The sequence below is a fragment of the Prionailurus viverrinus genome, chromosome B1 (assembly GCF_022837055.1).
Source record: "Prionailurus viverrinus isolate Anna chromosome B1, UM_Priviv_1.0, whole genome shotgun sequence".
NCBI classification, from domain to species: Eukaryota; Metazoa; Chordata; class Mammalia; order Carnivora; family Felidae; genus Prionailurus; species Prionailurus viverrinus.
Genome location: NC_062564.1, coordinates 149597171 through 149616758, shown reverse-complemented (window position 1 = coordinate 149616758; position 19588 = coordinate 149597171). Strand labels below are relative to the sequence as shown.

The 19588-nt window shown below is 37.2% G+C and overlaps 1 protein-coding gene and 1 non-coding gene across 2 annotated transcripts; one reads left to right on the top strand and one right to left on the bottom strand.

Moving 5' to 3' along the window:
• Positions 1-966: 966 nt before the first annotated feature.
• Positions 967-18185, top strand: LOC125164007 (alpha-S2-casein-like). Its single transcript, XM_047856409.1, has 17 exons — positions 967-1005; positions 2889-2951; positions 4282-4308; positions 5204-5227; positions 5321-5362; positions 6458-6484; positions 7820-7843; positions 7937-7981; positions 9387-9515; positions 11655-11735; positions 11941-12024; positions 12244-12267; positions 12965-12991; positions 14432-14455; positions 14551-14595; positions 15891-16019; positions 17926-18185. Exons 2-17 carry the CDS (start codon positions 2901-2903, stop codon positions 17929-17931), a joined length of 789 nt encoding a protein of 262 aa, XP_047712365.1. The 5' UTR covers positions 967-1005; positions 2889-2900; the 3' UTR covers positions 17932-18185.
• On the bottom strand, positions 9081-9188 carry LOC125165028 (U6 spliceosomal RNA). The gene has a single exon (XR_007151935.1). It is a non-coding gene; the product is annotated as a U6 spliceosomal RNA (small nuclear RNA).
• Positions 18186-19588: the final 1403 nt, after the last annotated feature.

Below are 19588 nucleotides of genomic sequence, written 5' to 3'. Positions count from 1 at the left end.
GTTTCCTAATGTGACTAGTTCCTCAATAGACACAAATAATTACATGTAGGCATTTGCCCAAGAGTCTCATCCTGGTGGCACTTAGGCAGGGGCTATAATGTTGTGTTTGATTGGCCCGCACAATATTTCAAACGTGTTAAACAGTTAGCAATATATGAAAATCAGATTCACATAAATATTCAACTCTTGTCCTAATGTTAAAAATTAGAAGACATGTCATGATTGGGACATTAACTGTAGAAGTCAAAATAGTCTTCTGAGTATTAACTCTGCCTTTCACAAGAAGCTTGCACTCCTAGGGAAGCCATGGTCTCATTATATCTTATTTTCTTACACCTGGACTTTTATTATACATTTTTAACACCTGCAATGAAAATGTTGTTTTATGAATTTGTAATCCGTTTTAGTCATTTCCATAGAAATATGTATCCACTTCATATACATTAGTGCCAAGTTGTAAAATCATTACATTAGATTAGACAATATTATTATTTTTATTATGATGATAGCGTTTTTATAGAAGCAAAATCCAGAGAGAAAAAGAAAAAATTCATTCCAGAATTTTTTTTCCAGGGTATTTGACAGCTGGAAAAGCATTAGAGAACTATTTTTTGTCGAAAACACCATATTCTTATGCAGCAAAGGAGGTGCCAAGAGAAAAGGAAAAAAAAAAAAGAAACTTGTTTGAATCAACAAACTAATTCATAGCAGAGGAAGGCCACATACAAAATACAGATTATCATTGTAGATTACAACATCCTCATTTCCTGCTATCATGCTCTAAATCAAAGTGTGTTAAAGCATTCCTTGGAATCTGCGGGGGAAAAAAATCTGGAAGAAAAACAATTTCTAATCAGAGGGACTTCTTAGAATTCAACAGGCTTTTTAAGGATTTTGAACCACAAAATTAACATATCACGGAGGAACAACATTTAAATAGTACTGACATAACCCATCAGAGATCATTCCCTGCCTGGTCCTCTGGTCTTCCATTTGGGGAGCAAGGTAATGTTTATATATGTTCTTTCTCTCCTATGATGGCCTGGTAAAAGATATTTTAAACATATTAAAAAACACTTAAGTACTTATAAAAAGTTATAATTTTGAGGATTTTTTAAAAATTAATACAAGCTAATCATTTATCTTCTTTTTAGTTTTTTGGGTTTTTTTTTTTGTTTTGTTTTGTTTGAAATTAGGGGCTCCTAGGTGTTTCAGTCGGTCGAGTATCTGACTCTTGATTTTGGCTCAGGTCGTGATCCCATGGTTGTGCGATCAAACCCAGTGTCAGGCTCTGTACTGGGCCTGGAGCCTGCTTAAGATTCTCTCTCTCTCTCTCTCTCTCTCTTTCTCTCTCTCTCTCAGTTTCTCTCTTTCTCTCTCCCTCTGCACTTCTCCATCAATTACTCTTCCTCTCTCTAAAATAAAACAAAATAATAAAGTAATTAATAAATAAATATGCAATTAATATGTAGACACTGCAATATTTCCCATGACTCTCTATCCCATAAAGTGCAATGTTTCTTTCTGGAGGAAGGACCAAAGTACCAGGCTTCTAGATCGCCAGCAACTGATTATTTGGTGTGTAGTTCCGGGACCATATTTTTATTTAGAAATTGGAGATGATACAGAAAACACAAAGCTATTTTGAAGAACACATTGAATATTATACGGAGTCAGGCACAGTATTTGCCGTATAGCAGTTGTTGAATCCCTACAACTCTTTCAAATGTCCATCTAACATGTTAAATATATGTCTAATTAAGAACTCGCAGTTTTACACGTTTCATTTCTTTCACCTATGTGAAATACAATCTCTAACTAAGAATGATATGCAAACAGATATATAAAATGCACTTATTTCATCAAAAGCAATGAAATATCCCTTACAATTTAAAATAATCCTTTGGCAATGTGAAATATGTCTTCTGCATACCGTATGGATGAAACATTATTTTTGTTTAGAAGAGAAAAATATCACATCAACTCTATGCCATTACTACTCAGTATAAAGCCGAGAGGTTTTATATTATAGACTTGGAATTATTTTAATATTATACAATCCAGGATTAAGACAGATAATTTAGTACATGTACATATATGCCGTCTTCATTCACATAAGTATGGGTCACAAACATTGTGAAGTTGTTTGGGTAAACATTAAAATTACTCTTCAAAGTAGATTTTAAATATGCAAACTATGATAAATAAAATATATGGAAAATACAACAGAATAACCTTATTTTAATCTTTGCTTATTCACTTAATCACAGGGGAAAAACTCGAATCGGTCAAATACCTCATGGATTTGTTTGTAGCCATAGAATTAGAGAGTGAGCTGGCTGGAGGCAAACTTAGAGTCACAGTCCCATTTGTTGGATGCAGTCAATGAGACCTAGTGTTATCCCAGGCTAGCGAACACTTCAGCAGCCAAGTCCAGGGTCAAGCTGGAACTAGGAGGACACGTGATGTCTAACCCAATCACTGCCACCTGCTACTTCTTAGGAGGGAGCCAGGCTGCATTTTGCCTCACCTGTATCTGATTTAAAAGAGTGCCTCTTGTGCTTTGTGTTTCTGATAGTTGATCTTCACAAAAGGCCTGTCAGTGAGAATAATCCCTTGAACTGACTATGTCTGAATGAACCTTCCACATTTCAGCAAGCATGGCATTACATTATGTCTTGTTGATTGAGAATGACATAAATGCCTCTTCCAAAATAAACTGTGATACATTCATATTCACGAGCTCCTTAAAAGCATCTACTTTTAGTCCTCTTCGGTGCCCTTTCTCCATTACCTGGTGTAAAGTTAATAATAGAACATGAAATGTCAGAGAATGTAATTTGTAGAAGCTGAAATCTTTTCTTGGTCTTCCATATATGTTTTTGCAGCCCCGAGTAACCATGAAGTTCCTCCTCTTTACCTGCCTTTTGGCTGTGGCTCTGGCAAAGCATGTAAGTAAGGATAATGGGACATATAATGGGATCCTTTCTTAGATACATCAGAGTGACCTTTTTACTACACGCAGAAGATGCAGATGTGGGCAGCAATGGAAGAGAGGCTAAGGATGTAACCCTTTAATGTATGACCAAGGATAGTACGGGCCTGCATGATGCGGACTGTGAAGAAGAACAAACCTTTATGAAGTGATTTTGCGATAATGACAAGGAAGCTATCGCCATAGGGAGGGAGGCATAAATTCCCCTGCATCCTATGTTGGCTAATTGATGGAATTTTCCAGAGGAGCTTTCTCCACTCCCTGGAATGTCTCTCGAATTGTAAGCAGGTCCCACCACTTGGACAGTCAGCTGTCCAATTTGGAATTCGACAGTCAGCTGTCAATGAAATGACAGAATTTCACCATTCTTGATACAAGCAGTTGAGAAATCATGATGTTAAAATACAAAACAAGGACCAGTGACAGGGGACAATTTGTAGCTCTGGATTTGAGTGGAAACTTTGTAAATTATTCACCCAATGACCTAGCGAGAATACAATAGTAACATTCATGTCACAAAATAATGAGTATATCAGAGATAAAGCATGTGAAAGAGCTTCACAAACACAGATATACATACACATGTTTACGTATGTATTTTAGTATATATCATGCCGGTCTATCAGCATTATTCCCACACTGTTCTCGGGGGAACTCACATGCCCACTTCCCTCCCACCCCAACATCAAACTGTGTGACAAGGGCAAGTTTCCTTGTGGTGCTCAGAGCCTTTGCCCTAACGTGTGTCCCCACATCCAGGAGACACATGCAGACAGGGATTTGTGCCTTCTTCCCTTTGTAGCCAATTTAAGAATAAATCTAAAGTGAGACTCTTATTTCTGATAAGAACAAGTTACTTCAAAAAACAACAAAAAGGCTTCAGTTATCAATACCATATAGCATCAATGACCTCTTTGCTCTTAAACTCCACTAGACATAATCACCCTCCTGCTTTCCTTTCTACAGAGTCATTGGCCTTAATCATACCTCTTAATCCACAAGGTTACTAGGCTACAGTTTGGGAGGTGCCACTAGCCAGTGCTAAATCAGGATATTCAAAAGGACTGTCACAGTTGTCCTGGCAACTTATAAGTAACAGTATCATTGTTTACTGATCGTATTTGGAACAATATGTTGAAGGAGGCCTGATTTCTATTCCCTATTTCCCTAGGTTACAAAGAAATTGTTTTAATCATTGCTATTGAACAGTAGAGGCAGAGAATCACCTTGGCATTTTAAATAAGCCATAAAAGTTAAATTTCTGTTTGTTTTTGTTATTTATATAGGAGCTAAAGCAGCTCTCCTCCAGTGAGGTAAGGCACATTATTGTGAAGACAATTCCTGGCACCTAGTAGCACATAACATGTATTGGGTTAATTATCCTCATTTTTGTGATCAATAACACTAGAGGTACGGAATCCTGAAAAACAAGAAGTGCAGTCAATTGCTACAAAATTTGAAAAGAGTAAACCAAACTCTGTGCTTCCACTTATACTAGGATGAGATTTATACCTTTTTTTCATTTATTTCTCAAGCCACTATCCAATAATAGTAATAATAGCACAGGAGGAACAGTGAGCATTTTGCATGTCGTGAACGCAATGACAGGATCTATTTTATCCTCTTCTGGAGTAGGAGACTCGCGCACATTTGAATCCACATTAAGTGCTAATTTCTTAATTTTCTTGTTGCCCAGGGATACACAACATGTGCACAAAACTTCTTTAAAGTCACTCAAAGAATTACCCTGCTCCCTTGCTTTGTATTCCATTTCAAAAAGAGAAAGAAAGAAAGAAAGAGAGATAAAAGGAAAGAAAGAGAGAAAAAGAAAGAAGAGAGAAAAGAACAAAAGGGAGGAAGGAAGGCAGAAAGAGAGGGAGAGAACGAAAGAGAGAAAGAAAGAAGGGAAAGTGTTCTATGCAGAGGAGTAATAAATTGTTTCTTCCCTGCTGTCGTTATTTGTAAAAATGTTGTAGTTGTGCAATCTTATAATACGAGAGTGTAGTATAAGTTACTTAACTAAAACATAATGAGCTAGGTATCTAAGGAGAAAAAAATTAGGTCAAATTCACTTTTTAATTCTCTCAAAGACTAATATTTTATCTTGACATCCTGGATAATGTATGTAAAAGGGTACTTTCTTAGGGAGGATAAGTAAAAATTCCATAATTAAAAAATAAAAATTCATTATCAATTTCTTTTGCTAAGGAATCTGCCATCCTCTCTGAAGAAGTAAGTCAGAACTCTTGTCATTAAATACATTTCAAGTACTTTTTCATTTTCACATAGGCTCTGAAATAAACAGTATGTATTTTTTTTTTGCAGAAATATAGGCAGGACAATAATGTGGTCATCCAAACCAATCAGGTAAAAGTTATTCATTCATATCTTTTTGCTTGATGAATATGGTATCTTCTCTAACAATTATGTTCTTTTCACTTTTGCTCATATAAGTAGTGTTTGTTCACCTCTGAGTGTGAAATGGGTGATGTTTTCATGGTCTTATTTGTTGTGAAACCATGTGAAAAGGATTCCAGGGAAGCATTTGTGTTCCATTTGTGACCCAAGTTTTCAAAATGCCATTTTTCTACAGGGGTTCTTATATATGGTCCATCATGTTCCCTTCTCCGTCCCAATTCCGGACCTCATGACCATTATATTTTATAAGCATCACTTTCTGCCAAAAAATTCAATATAGAGATGATGGAGAAGCAACTCTCTCTTGAATCAAGATTAGATCAGCCCTGATTTTGGCTGCTCTCAAGGAGGACACTCGCTGCATTCCCATTAAGATAATAATCTTGATTTCAAATCTCATCATATTGTTTAGTATAAAACTGCTTTGAGGAAAGTTACACGTTAGCAGAGATGACAAATATATTCGATATCAAGAATATTGGAAAAACAAGGCAAAACCATGCACTTGTCCTAATTTGAGGACTAATTAATTGAATTTTTATTTACGCATGAATCAACATATCCAATAAATTCCTCCGCAGTTAGTTGCCAGGAGAAATACAGTCCTTGACCAGGTCCTTTTGTGTTTTAATGAGTTAGGCTGATATTTATAGTTTCTCAAAAATTTACCCTTTTAGTAGTAACTAAATTTGCTTTTAATTGAAAGTCTCTATCAAGTCTACCCAAGTCACTGGTTTGATTGACTTGGTTATATACTTTCTAATATACATTAAAATAAGTACGTATTAAAATAAAAGCATGAGGAGCATATATAAAGTATATTGTTGTCTTCCCATTGGTTTACCAAGGTCATTTGCAATAATTATCTCTAAAAATCGATTTAAGTGTTCTATTTCAATACATTTTAATGTTTCCTACTAATCATCAAGTAGGTAATTACTACAAAGCACATATAAAGTAACTACTGATATTCAAAAATAATGTTGAAGATTCAATTTCTTTTGTGCCAGATTTGTATTATTATATTATCTTTTCACTTCTCAGGAATCTGCCACCAGTTCATCTAGTGAGGTAAGATCCTGTTTATGTTAAAGCCAAAGAGCTATTTCAAGAAATGGCAGCTTTCGTGTTAGTCAGTACTTTGATAATCCTTAGCAAATCCACATCTAAACATTTAAAGGATGTAATGGAAAAGTTCTAAAAATATCTTTGGTGACTGCAATTGACAATCTTCCTGAGAAGAATTGTTTGTTCTACCCTGATCTCTCTGAAAATACGTATATGAATCCATAAGAAACTGCATTAAAAAAAATTTTTTTAACATTTATTTATTTTTGAGACAGAGAGAGACAGAGCATGAATGGGGGAGGGTCAGAGAGAGGGAGACACAGAATCCGAAACAGGGTCCAGGCTCTGAGCTGTCAGCACAGAGCCCGACGCGGGGCTCGAACCCACAGACCGTGAGATCATGACCTGAGCCAAAGTCGGCCACTTAACCGACTGAGCCACCCAGGCGCCCCAAGAAACTGTATTTTAAATCAACCCTGTGCCAAATCAAGAGCTTGCCAATTGCCTTCACTGTGGTTTCACTTTCGAAAACTTTTCGGATTCTTTAGAGAAGCAGTTCATACAGATTGTCACGATGTAAGTAATATCAGAAGCACCTGAGAAATTATGAGAAACACAAAGTCATCGGCCCTACCTCACACATACTGAATCAGAAAGTTTGAGTTGCAACTAGGCAATCTGCATTTCAGGCAGGCCACTATGTGATATGGATGACATTAAGCTTTGGGAACCACTTTTAAGGAGCTTGAGTTGAGCTTTGGAGTGAAGACATGTGTAGGTCACCAGTACAAGAAACACCTTCTATGGTAGCAAAAGTCACAGTGTGAGAGTGTTCGAAGGAGCAGGAAACATCTTCATGGGTCACGGTCCAGACCATTGTGCCTTGGGCACTGCCTGGATTCTTCCCAGCTTATGACTTGGGAAACTTGCTTGATCTTTTGTCCACTTCCACATTCCAGATGCAAACTGAGAGTCTCAGGCCATGACTGTCATTTCCACAAAGAGCCACAAGGCCTCATTTTCCACACAGCCCACCTGGTCTATTTTGCTATTTGGGGACACCTGTCTACACTGTCAGCATGTAAAATTGGCAACTTAAGATTGATAATGTTTTTGAAATAAGACATATTTAGAGTCATGGTTTTCTAGTGGCACAAAATGAGAGAGTTGTGAAAATTAATAGTTTAACTTACTTAATTGCTAATATATACTTGATTTCTCAGGCTAGTAGCTTGGACTCTGGCTATTCAGTTATTGCCCCTCCCTTTCTATCATATTGTTTAGAGACAACTACTGCTACGTCATTTAAATAAGCTATTTCTTTATTTGTCACACTAGGAAACTGGTGATGTCCCTACTGATGTAAGTAATCATTATTTTTAAAAATTAACTTAACAACATTATGAATTGGGGTTTTGCTTATCTTTGTCTAATATGTGCTTTATTTTTTGATAGACAATTGAGCTGACTGAGGAAGAAAAGGTCTACCTCAATCAACTGGTAATTTCTTAGATAATTAATTACTTCCAGTGAAAGAATCTGTTTGACAACTCTTTTCTCTCCCAGATGATCACTTATTGGATGTTCCCTATGACATAGTTCACACCAAATTTGTGTTAAAAATTACTTTGTTCAATTGTTGTGATCAGGATATGTAAAGATTATCTTAACAAACAAAAGTTTTCAGTAAAATGTATGACCCAATAAATTAGGAAGAGTTACAAGCCTCAGAGTGTTCTTAAATTTAAGTGATCTATTACTGTGGTCTCAAAGTACATAACTGCTCACTGAACTTCTCTTTCAAGTAGCAAAACCTGATATGTTAAGGTAAAAAGCTTTTAACTATTATTACCCCAACTGTAAGAGATCTGGTAAACCCCCTCTGGAGTTAGATATGTAAACTATTTAACAGAATCCTCGAAACACAAAAATGTGCACCAAAGGTCCCAATTGCTATTGAATTTATACACATAGGAAAAATATGCTCTAAATGCATTCTAACAGGAACTGCTTCCCACTGAGCATTTAAAAGCGAGATCTCTCAAATGAAACCATTTATTCTTAGAACATTCTAATAGCTCTACTAGTCTTTCTAGATATTTCTAATAACATTCCTTCTATCATCCTTATCATAATCATGTGTCCATCTGACACTTATCCACATGCAATTCTAAAGACATGTTGACTTTTACATACTGATTTTCTTATCATCAGTATGAAGTGAATCTTTCTAAGAATTAAGTGATTTCACATTCAATTTCTACACTAACATATGGGCAAACACCCAAAGCCAAATCAAGGTAGAATTTGTTCAGCTAGACATATGTGACCTGTAGGATCCAAATCACTCCACATATATCATCAGTTCACTAAAGGGTAACTTCATAACAGGCATAGGACCAGCCCAGGGCCATGGGAATAGAAGGTGAGTGTTCCATGACATGAGAACCAGGCTTTCTTAACCAGCTGTGGAAACAGAAATGAAAACTCAGACGGTGGTTTTGTTTGATTTTTTAAACGATTCTCCACTCTATTTCTTATACTTTCTGTTCCTTTTGTACATTCAGTTATTTCCATGTGGAAGCGTTCAAGTAGCTAGACTGCATCTTTAATTCTGAGGTTCAGTCTGTGTCATCCTTGTGCAGGGGCCAAGCCAATCTTCCCTGTATCCTTCCAATTTTAGTGTATGTGCTACAGAAGCAAGCACTGAAGTTCACTCCATGAATGGAGATAGTAAATATCTCTAACAGTCAATTTTGGGTTAGAAATGTCTTTGATCAGTTTGGCATCACTGAGATTTTATCTAAATCAAGTTTTAATTCACTTTGTCTTGTCCATATAAGCTCTGGCCCATAGAAAAGATTCCATTCTGATGTTAAATACTGGCATATTTCTTTTCTTACAGAGCAAAATCAACCAGTTTTATCAGGCATGGAATCTTCCCCAGTATCTTGAGGCTTATCATCAACAGCACAGTGTTAGGAACCCATGGAATCACATTAAGACAAATGGCTATCATCTATTTCCCCTTCTGGTGAGTTCCACTTTTTGTTTGTTGGTTTCTGACATTCTTGTAAAAGAAAAAAAATTAACAGGAGAGAAACAATGCGTCAATCCCTTTAAATGTAGAAAGTGCAACAAACTTAAATGTAATTCTTTAGGTCAGAAATGAAGTCACAAATCATATACTCAAAACGCTATAAATATAGCATTAGTAATACCAATTTTGAGTAAGAATAAGTTGAACTGTCCTAAGTATTCATTTCTAGGTCATTTTACTTGAATCTGGCAGTTGTCTTTGAAGGAGGCAGACCAAGAGAATATCATCTCCATTGTACTAAGGGAACTGAAATGAAAGACATGAAATCATTTGTCAACAGTCCAGTTCACATCTCCACTTGCATTCATCAATCATCTTTGGCTAAGGGACTTTGTCAAACACAAGGACTAAGTGGCAGAGCAGGAAACTGACCATAGGAGAGGGCACTTAACTGTAAACAATGTGAGATGTGGAGTCAGAAGTCCTGGAAAAGAGTGCCAGACCTGCCATGAACAAGATATGAGACTTTAGGGAAATCACCTCCCTCTCTGTGCTTCCTATTTCTTGAATGGGAATGGTTTGCTTAGGTGACCCATGGAGGTTAAATATACCATCACCACCATGAGGGGAAGTAAGCTTTAGTACCTTGGTTTGAATGCCACATGCCTAAGGAATAACCTAAAGGTCAAAATGTTTCTTCATTTGGGCTGAAAAACTCTTGTGTCCAGAAGATGGCAGATTTGGGAAGCAAAATCCATAGATTATGTAGATTTGAGCTATTAACCAACAAAGAAAGCAGTGACCCCACCTGAAATAGGATGAGAAAGTCAGCTTGTTTCCATAGCATTCATTCTGGGTAAAACAAGGAAGCTATGTGAAGTCACATGTCAATATCACGAGAAATTTACCAGGTTACATAGGAAAAAGCTTCAGTGATCTTAGAGTAAATAAAAATAGCTATATACATATAATATGCGAGTGTTATGTAATTGTCACTTAAAGAGTATTTCCAGGGCGCCTGGGTGGCGCAGTCGGTTAAGCGTCCAACTTCAGCCAGGTCATGATCTCGCGGTCTGTGAGTTCGAGCCCCGCGTCGGGCTCTGGGCTGATGGCTCAGAGCCTGGAGCCTGTTTCCGATTCTGTGTTTCCCTCTCTCTCTGCCCCTCCCCCGTTCATGCTCTGTCTCTCTCTGTCCCAAAAATAAATAAACGTTGAAAAAAAAAATTAAAAAAAAAAAATAAAGAGTATTTCCAATTACTCCTTTACTCTGCAAAGCCTAAGAAACTCCATACCAACCCCTCCTCTGACCCTCAATTTACATCTCAGAAGACCACCATCTACCTAAGGCACTCAGAATCTTTCTTACCTCATTTACTTGATGAGACTTGATGTCTCCTTAACATTAAAGCCAATTCAACAGTCAAGAGGAGGTAGACAATTGCAAATGCTAATAAATTCAATGTAGGCAAAGAGAAGCAAGCTACTTCAGTGATCAATTTTACATGGGACAACAGTTCCTTTTCCCATAGACTTCACTAGTCTTAACCACCTTCTTCCCTTTTTTTGATTCTGTAGGTGGCCTCAGTCATTCTTTCTCCTTTACACTTTTGCTCACCTAATCATGAACTGCAGTCACTGGCAGGTGACTAATACACACGTGCTTCTGCCACGGTTGGAATTTTATGTCAGTGATGTATATCAAGAATATGCTTTCATCTTCAGGACTTGCCTCTGATAGAGAACACCTGCCCAGTATTATATATTTAGAATTGATCATCAAACTAAGTGTATATTTCCTACCTGAGAACCCATAATTATGTTAAATTACTGTAGTATTTCCTCATGTACTATTGTCTAATTTCCACCGATAATATCGTACGTTAAAAAACTGTGGCAACTTTAATATCTACAATGCAGCACTTCAAGCAGCTCCTAAATATAAAAATACATTAAGTGAGAACAATAATTTCTTTCACGTACAGAGTTATTTGTGTATTACTATGTAGGAAACCATGAGACTTTGGCAAAGGAAGCCCAATTCAACTAAAGTCCTCCTAAAAAGGAAACGGTATTTCCACATGATAGTCATTTCATTGGACCATACAGTTGAAACTTATGTTTGTTTCTATATAGGAAAAAGAGTACCTGTCCTCCAGTGAGGTGAGGGGCTTTCCTGTGAGGACAGAAACATGGCATCCAGAAACAGAGATTAAGGTCTGTACAAGACAGTCTTGATTCTCAATTTCTATTTAGCATGCATCAAGTTGGTTAGGGAATTACAGAAAAAGAAGACAAATTGTGGCAACGATCACAAACATTTAGGGGAGCAGACTAAAACCCTACATAGTCAAAGTGAACAAGATCAGATTTGTGTGCTAAGGGACCGAGCAAAAATGTTCAACACCATTTCCTTTGCTAGAGGTCACTGAATAATAATGTGACTCCAAGAGTCCTGGTGCCCATCCTCAATTTGACAAAATGGCTGAGAGGAATCCGACTTGGGGTAAGGACTCAACTTCATACGTCAAGTTCTAATTTCCAAATATGTTCCTACCAATGCTGCATAAGCTAAATGCCTAAAGACACCCTGATACCACCTAAGGCTAGGCCTACTTTGGCTCCTTGTACTTCCTTTATGAGAAAGTGGGAAGCTGCTTGGGGCAAAATGACATTTATATGAATACATAACTGAAATGCATTGTTTCTTTCTTTCTTCTTCAAGGAATCTACCAGCGTCTCCCAGGAGGTGAGTCAGAACCACTAAAATTAAATCAACTTTTAAAGCTACTTTCAAATGTCATAATGGTTATAAAATACATGGCATGTACCTTGCTTTAAGAAGCACAAGACTCAAATCATGAACTAAAATCCATGTGTCCCATGAGGAGAGGTGATCTCAGCATTTCATGGTTTTGATTTTAACAAAATCCTGACTTTTTCCTTTATTGTGACTATCTTTGCTCATGTAAGCAAATGCTGAGCAAATATTTTTCCTGAAATTTATTCTAGTAGAAATTTTACATAAAAGCCACCCAAAACACAGATTTGAAGAAATGCTTCTCTATACAAACACCCACTTACTGATCTTTGCAGCAAACACACACATTTAAACGCACACTTCATACTAGAAGTCATTAAATTCAAGTAGATATTTATTTCAGAAATATGTATTTCTCAAGTACTATGTCCCTTACATGATTCTAGGGCTTGGAGATACAACAACAACTAAAAGAAGGGAATCATATTCCACCTGGAGTTTGCATTCTAATACAATACAATCAGTGTGTTTCCCGGTTGGGGAACTCAGATACAACTCAAAGAATGGAAATGAATGCATTATTCTTCTTTCTTTATGGAACGTTGGTTTTCTTGTTGTATTCCAAAGGAAATTCTGTATACCCGATGGAATGAAATGGGTTTCACTTTTCTCTGCTTTCTTTAAGGAAACTTCAGGGAAGATTGTTGATATGGTAAGCTGTTTTTATTTATATACTGCTACATCGGGTTTAAAATGTTAATGAGAAGAAGTGGCATGCCTGCAAATTTGGTCTCTTAATAAACCCAAAAATCATCATTTTAATTGCCTAAGAAATGCAATTTTTCTTTGGCCCCTGGATTGTATTTCCTATAATTGTTCTCAATTCTCTCCATCCGACGTTTTCATTTACATCTAATTATATTTTCTGTCTTTTACACTACTTTTAAAAATTGGACTGATTTTTACAATTTTTTGAAAGCCTCATTTTTTTTCCTCGGGTTATTGCTTATTTTTGCTTGTCACAGTAACAGTCATGTTGGTGACATACACTTGCCTATTTCTACTGGCAATTCAAACAACATGGCAATGCTGCAGATTCCGCTCTCGTGGTCTTTAGAGTTTGGTTGCTTTTACTCATCGTTTTAATTTCTTAAGAAGACTTTTAGCAGCTCACTTTCTAAACTGCTTTCTTTTAAAATAAAGAAACAACTGGTCTCTCCAGGACAGCACATTTTCAGCTCGTATGTTATCTCACAGAAATGAGAAGCTGCCAACTTTTTAACAAACATCAAAATATACAACAAAGATAAAGAAAAAGCGTGTGACAAAAATGCTCAACTCAAAGTTACTTGGGGGTATGGCACTAAGTATTACTTAGCCAAGATTAACTGTTCTAGTGTAACTTCTCAGATAAATACACACTTTCCTTCTGACTCTTCGGAAACGTCACTTTTTAACAAGAGCCCATAGGAACAAAAGAGTCTGAAAATTGCTTTCCCCATGGTTTTCCTCTCCCCACATGATTTAGGAGATTGAATAGCAGAGTGAGTCATTAGAGCTGTGTAGGTGAGTGGTACACAAATACCTCTTGTGACGGAAAGAGCTGGGTGGGGAGCACCATGGGAAGGTTGCTGCGAGGTGGTGAAGCCTGGATGTGGCCCGGTGTCCTGTGGCCTGTGGCCCGGACAGAGGTCTTCCTCATCAGAGCCCTAGGAGTCATACTAGGAACCGTTCCTGTCCTTTCACGTCTGATCTCATCCTGAGAGCCCATGCCACTTCCAGAAATGACCTGCAGGCTCTCATTTCCTGCTCTGTGTGCCCGCTCTGTGGGCCCACCAGCTCTGTGTGCCCGCTGAGTTATCTGCTCCTCTTGGTGGTCATTCTTCCTTGTTTGGATGCACATGGAGGAGACTGTAAGAAAACATCTTTCAGCAATGTGTTAGTATGTTAACACACAGTGTGGCTCTCACAGTGAAAGTTTCGGTGTTTTGGCTCCTGGTTAAATCCGACATCACAAATTAGGACTGTGATTTGAAAATAGTGGCTTGGCTCTCAGGTGTTCCATCAGCCTTAGCTCCTCTGCCATAAGTAGCTGGATGCAAATACAATTGTGTCATCCAAGTGAAGCTGCTTTGTACTTTCTTTCCCTAAGGAATCCACTGAGGGGACCCCTGAGGTAAGCAGTGTTTCCTGAAATGAAATACATTTAATTTCTCAGGTAGTGATTTCCTTTGTGCTTTTATAACCAAAGTTGCTTTTGGTTCTTAACAGGAAGTTCAGCTGAATGATGAAGAAAAGAATTACCTGAAACAGCTGGTAACTTTTAACAAACTTATAGTTTTCCTTCACACAAATTATAGTTTATTCCAAATAAGTCATAACAAATAATTTCATTCCAAATAAATGTTTTACATCACATTCAACATAAATCATATTTCTGTGACATATTTCTGTATCCATCCTGGATATGAAATCATTGTTTTTGTGGCTAGGTATGGATTGATCTCTAAGAAAAATGATTTTGAGCAATTATCTGAGTGACTTTGAAATGGTTGCACACCTCAAAAATGGATCATATTTGGTTTTTCCAAACGACCTACCCTGGAACCCATGTACAGTGACTATGCTTCATCTTCTCTTGGACAGTGTGCCATGACCTGATGTCTCAAAACTAACGTCTTTTGGAGACTATTTTGGAACCACAGGCATTCTTAGACCAAATATTGTGGCTGGAGACACATGTATCTCAGTGAAAGGACACAGGCTAGGGGTCAAGATATTTGTATTCCAACTCCAGCTGCACCACTTTTTATGTGTGTAACATTTCTTAAGTACGTAATCTCTGTCAGCTACACTACCGTCACCTGAAATGTAAACATAGAAATACACTGTTGACTGAGGGGCTTTTGTGAAGATCATTTTGGGTAATATATGTAAACTACATAAGAGAATGCCAGGGACACAATAAATGCACCAACAGCATTAGGTGTTATTCTAATCTTTGTCCTATACAATGCCGAAATGCCCTCTGGAGGTTTTATAACGGAAGCAGGATTTCCTTCAGTGATCTCCAACCATAATCCTCCCAATTGAAAACCAGTCTGATTTTAGGAAATTCTCTTTGGTATTTAGACTTCCCTTTATATTTTGTCAACATGATTCCAGTAGCATTCTTCTGAATTGTGTATTATAGCCATGGATCTACCCAAAACTTGGTCCTTTGCAATTCAAAACATAGCTTCCCATTCATAAGCACTGGAAATTATTCTCTGGGACATAGTTATTTTAATTCTACTTTTATTCCATACAAGAACCTATGATAAGACTTATGGAATAGGCTTAAAGAACTTGAAAGCAGGAAGATTCTATGTACATAAAATATGTGACTGGCAATATGCCAGATCTCTATGCCCATCATATTTTTTCAATATTATAATGTAAATATGTTTACAGTAATTTCTATGTAACTTCACTCTCTTTTTGCCAGGTCGACTTAGAATAATTTATAAGTTATCTAAATAGGTAATGCTAGAGTTCATTTGCCTCTGTCTGTCTTTTGCACCCTGCCAGAGATTATGTGAGTAGTGATTCATAATTTTATTTCTCTGTAGGTCAAAATCAACCAGTATCAACAGAAGTTCACCTTCCCCCACTATTTCCAGGCTGTTCATCCACAGCAGATAGCTCTGAACCCTTGGAATCGCCTTAAGGAAAATACTTACCCATTCATTCTCACTTTGGTATGTTTCATTTTTAAATAAGTAAGATGTCGTGGCCTTTTTAAAAATATTTTTAATGTTTATTTTTGAGAATGAGAGAGAGAGAGACAGAGCATGAGCAGGGGAGGGGTAGAGAGAGAGGGAGACACACAATCTGAAGCAGGCTCCAGGCTCTGAGCTGTCAGCACAGAGCCTGATGAGGGGCTCAGACTCAAGAGCCATGAGATCATGACCTGAGCTGAAGTCAGAGGCTTAACCTAACCCACTGAGCCACCCAGGTGCCCCTTCTGGCCTTCTGATAAAAAGCATATAAATATATAAAATAAGTAAAAATCCTAAATTCTCACATAGAAATTAAATCCAATTTAACTTAAAACCTAGGCCAGCAGTTAAAATTAAAAATCATACAGTTAAATTTAACAATGTAAAACCATAACAATAGTGATAAAGATTTGGATTGTATTGAATTTTAATTTCCTAATCACTGGTGTATATATTTTGCTTGATTCTGGCAGCCATTCCTTGAGATGAGAAGATATAGAATGTATTAGTTTATTTTATAAAAACACTTGAAATTAAGGAAGTGAAATAGCTGTAATAAATTTAGCAAGTATCCATCATCTCATATAGACGTGAAAACAAAACAAAAACAAAAAAAGTTCTCTTTTGTGAAGAGAACTCTAGTATCAACTCTCTTAAGTTACATCTTCAAATTTAAATTCCTGGTCAAAACCCATATATGTTCACAATAAAATAATAAATAATAAAGTGGCCAACATGGCAAATGGGCAATGGCAAATCCTATGGCAAAGCCTGATATTTACTGAGTGCTTAGCATGCGTCAGCCACAGTTCTAAACCCTCTGTCATGCTCACATCAGTGAGGGTAGTACCATTAGCAGCAATTTGTAGGTGGTGTAAATGCACAGGGAGGTTTAAAAAATGCCCGTGATCACAGTGCGTGTAATCAGTGCAAGAGGCAGGATTCCAACCCAGGAGTCAAGCCCTAGTGTCCTGCCTCTGAAACTCTCCACGACTGAGGCTACACTGCACACACATGCCAGCTGGAGATGACATGGAGGGGTGGTTTTTACCTTTCATGGCTTTGGTCCACAGCTTGGTTCTCTGAACCAGTTTGGTCCTCCTGATGATGAAAAGGGATTAGACTACTTTTCCAAATAACTGTATGTGAAGAAAAAAACATGATTGATATGGATAAAAGCTTGGCTGTGGTGGTATTTTCTGAATAGGAACATTCACTTTGATGTCATTCATTCATTCATTCATTTTATATTTTGCAATAGCTTATCATGAATACCACTAATTGAGAGACTTGATAGATAGAAATATCCTCAACTTTATCTTCAGAAAGAGAAACAACTTTATAAAGAAGTTTCCTAAGTGTTAAGATTTACAAAATAAACCTATACATAAAAGCATCTAATAAAATTAAGCATGAAGGATTTATTTTTACAGAGATTTAAAAAAAAATTCAAAGGACATTTTGCTTAATACAAGTGTTTAAAGATAGATTCAAATTAAATCAAGACATAGTCATTTAAGAAGTAGTAATGTGTTTTATGCTGAAAACAGTAGATGGAAATTAAAATATTCCTTCAAATGTGTTAAAAGATATAAATATTTCTCACTTATTTCAGGCAGTAAATAGAACCATTGCAGAATCTGGCTATTATCTGTCAATCATTTATTCATTTGGAATATAAATGCGTGCTAAGAATCTTTTCTGTTGGCACTTATAAATATTAATTATTATTAAATGTAAATAATTATATTTCTACTTGTCTGAATGTCAGTTAGCATGTTTATATGTATTATGCACACATGTGTACACATACAATGTATACATATTACATATGCATATTTTAGAATATAAATTTTATGACTAATTTAGAATTTTCTCTTTATAGGCTTGACTGGAAAAATCATTTCTATATAGTTTCTTCATCTATCATATCACCTCATACCAATATGTTGACTGCTTCTTGAAAGGGCAACACTCCTGAGCCAAAGGAAGATTGTGTAACACTGTTTGTATTCCTCCTTTCGGTTCATGTTGGATATGCTAGATCTGGATTGCGGTATCATTTTAACTGTATCAACGATTAACTGAAGTCTGCAGCCTGATGGCTGAGTCACAGAACCCCACATCTCTTGCCAAAACATTAAAATTTCAGATGCATTTTTATCTGTGTGGTGTTTTATTTCCATTACTCATATTTAGACACCAGGCAACTATTACCACAATAACCCGTTCTCTAACAACTAACTAAGGCCATGTGGACGGCACTGGAGTAACTGTAAACTCACAGGGCCTTCTATCTTACATGTGCCTCGTAGACTTAATGCCTTAGAAGCTTCAGTGTATAGGCCCAACTACAGTTGTTCTTCAGCACAGGTTAGTCCTCACTATAATATCTCTGTGATTTCTTCCTGCTCCCACGTGTCTACTCCAAACAACTTTCACCCAAATTCTCAAGTCGGCAGTCACAGTCCCTGTCTGCCCACACGAGAGCCCACAATATCACCCCAATAAGAAACGAGTCAGGCACTGGGAACCTAAACATTTTAAGGCCTTCCATTGGTGGTTAGGCTGTTTTCCAACAAATGTTGAGCACATATGATATGCCAAACATGTTTTCTGGTTGTTATTGTACGACAGAAAACCAAACAAAGATCCTGGCTTCATGGTGCTCACATTCTAATCATCAGAGGAAGAGCACAGAAAGAGCAACCTCACTGAGGCTGGTTTCTGTGCAGAGTAAGGAGAGAACTCCAGGGAGCTGAGCATGGCTTGAGAGCAGTGGGGGCTGGGAGGCGCTCAAAGGGCAGGGCCAAGGCCTTGATGGCCTTGCAATTTGTGCCTAAAGAGTCACTTTGTGATGTATATTGGAGAAGGGGAAACAAGTACATCAAGAGGACTTTTTGCTGGACTTCAAAGAATCATCTTGTTTTGAGGTTACCCCTTAGCATTCCATCCCACCTGTTTCCACTGGGCATCAACACTTTCCCACTCACCTGGGCTTCATCTTGGATCATTTTAACCCTCATTTAAGAGTTCACATGGACTCCCTGCCTTTGACAATCTAATATTTTTACCCAAGACTGGTTACCAGTGTTTTTTTAAGAGAAACTTTATATAATCATAACCCAAGTCACAAGGTTACTATGTACTTACAGGTACAGTTTTCAGACGCTTATTTTTTTTTAATTTTTTTTTAACGTTTTTATTTATTTTTGAGACAGAGAGAGACAGAGCATGAATGGGGGAGGGGCAGAGAGAGAAGGAGACACAGAATCGGAAGCAGGCTCCAGGCTCTGAGCCATCAGCCCAGAACCCAACGCGGGGCTCGAACTCACGGACTGTGAGATCGTGACCTGAGCTGAAGTCGGATGCTTAACCGACTGAGCCACCCAGGTGCCCCTGGACGCTTATTAATATAAACAAAAAGTTTTTGAAAACTCTTCTATTCATGTACTGCCTAATTTCATATTTAAATCTATTTATTCAAATATCCATAGAGTAGGTTCTACATACCTGACATTATTCTAAGACTCTGAAGACACAACAGT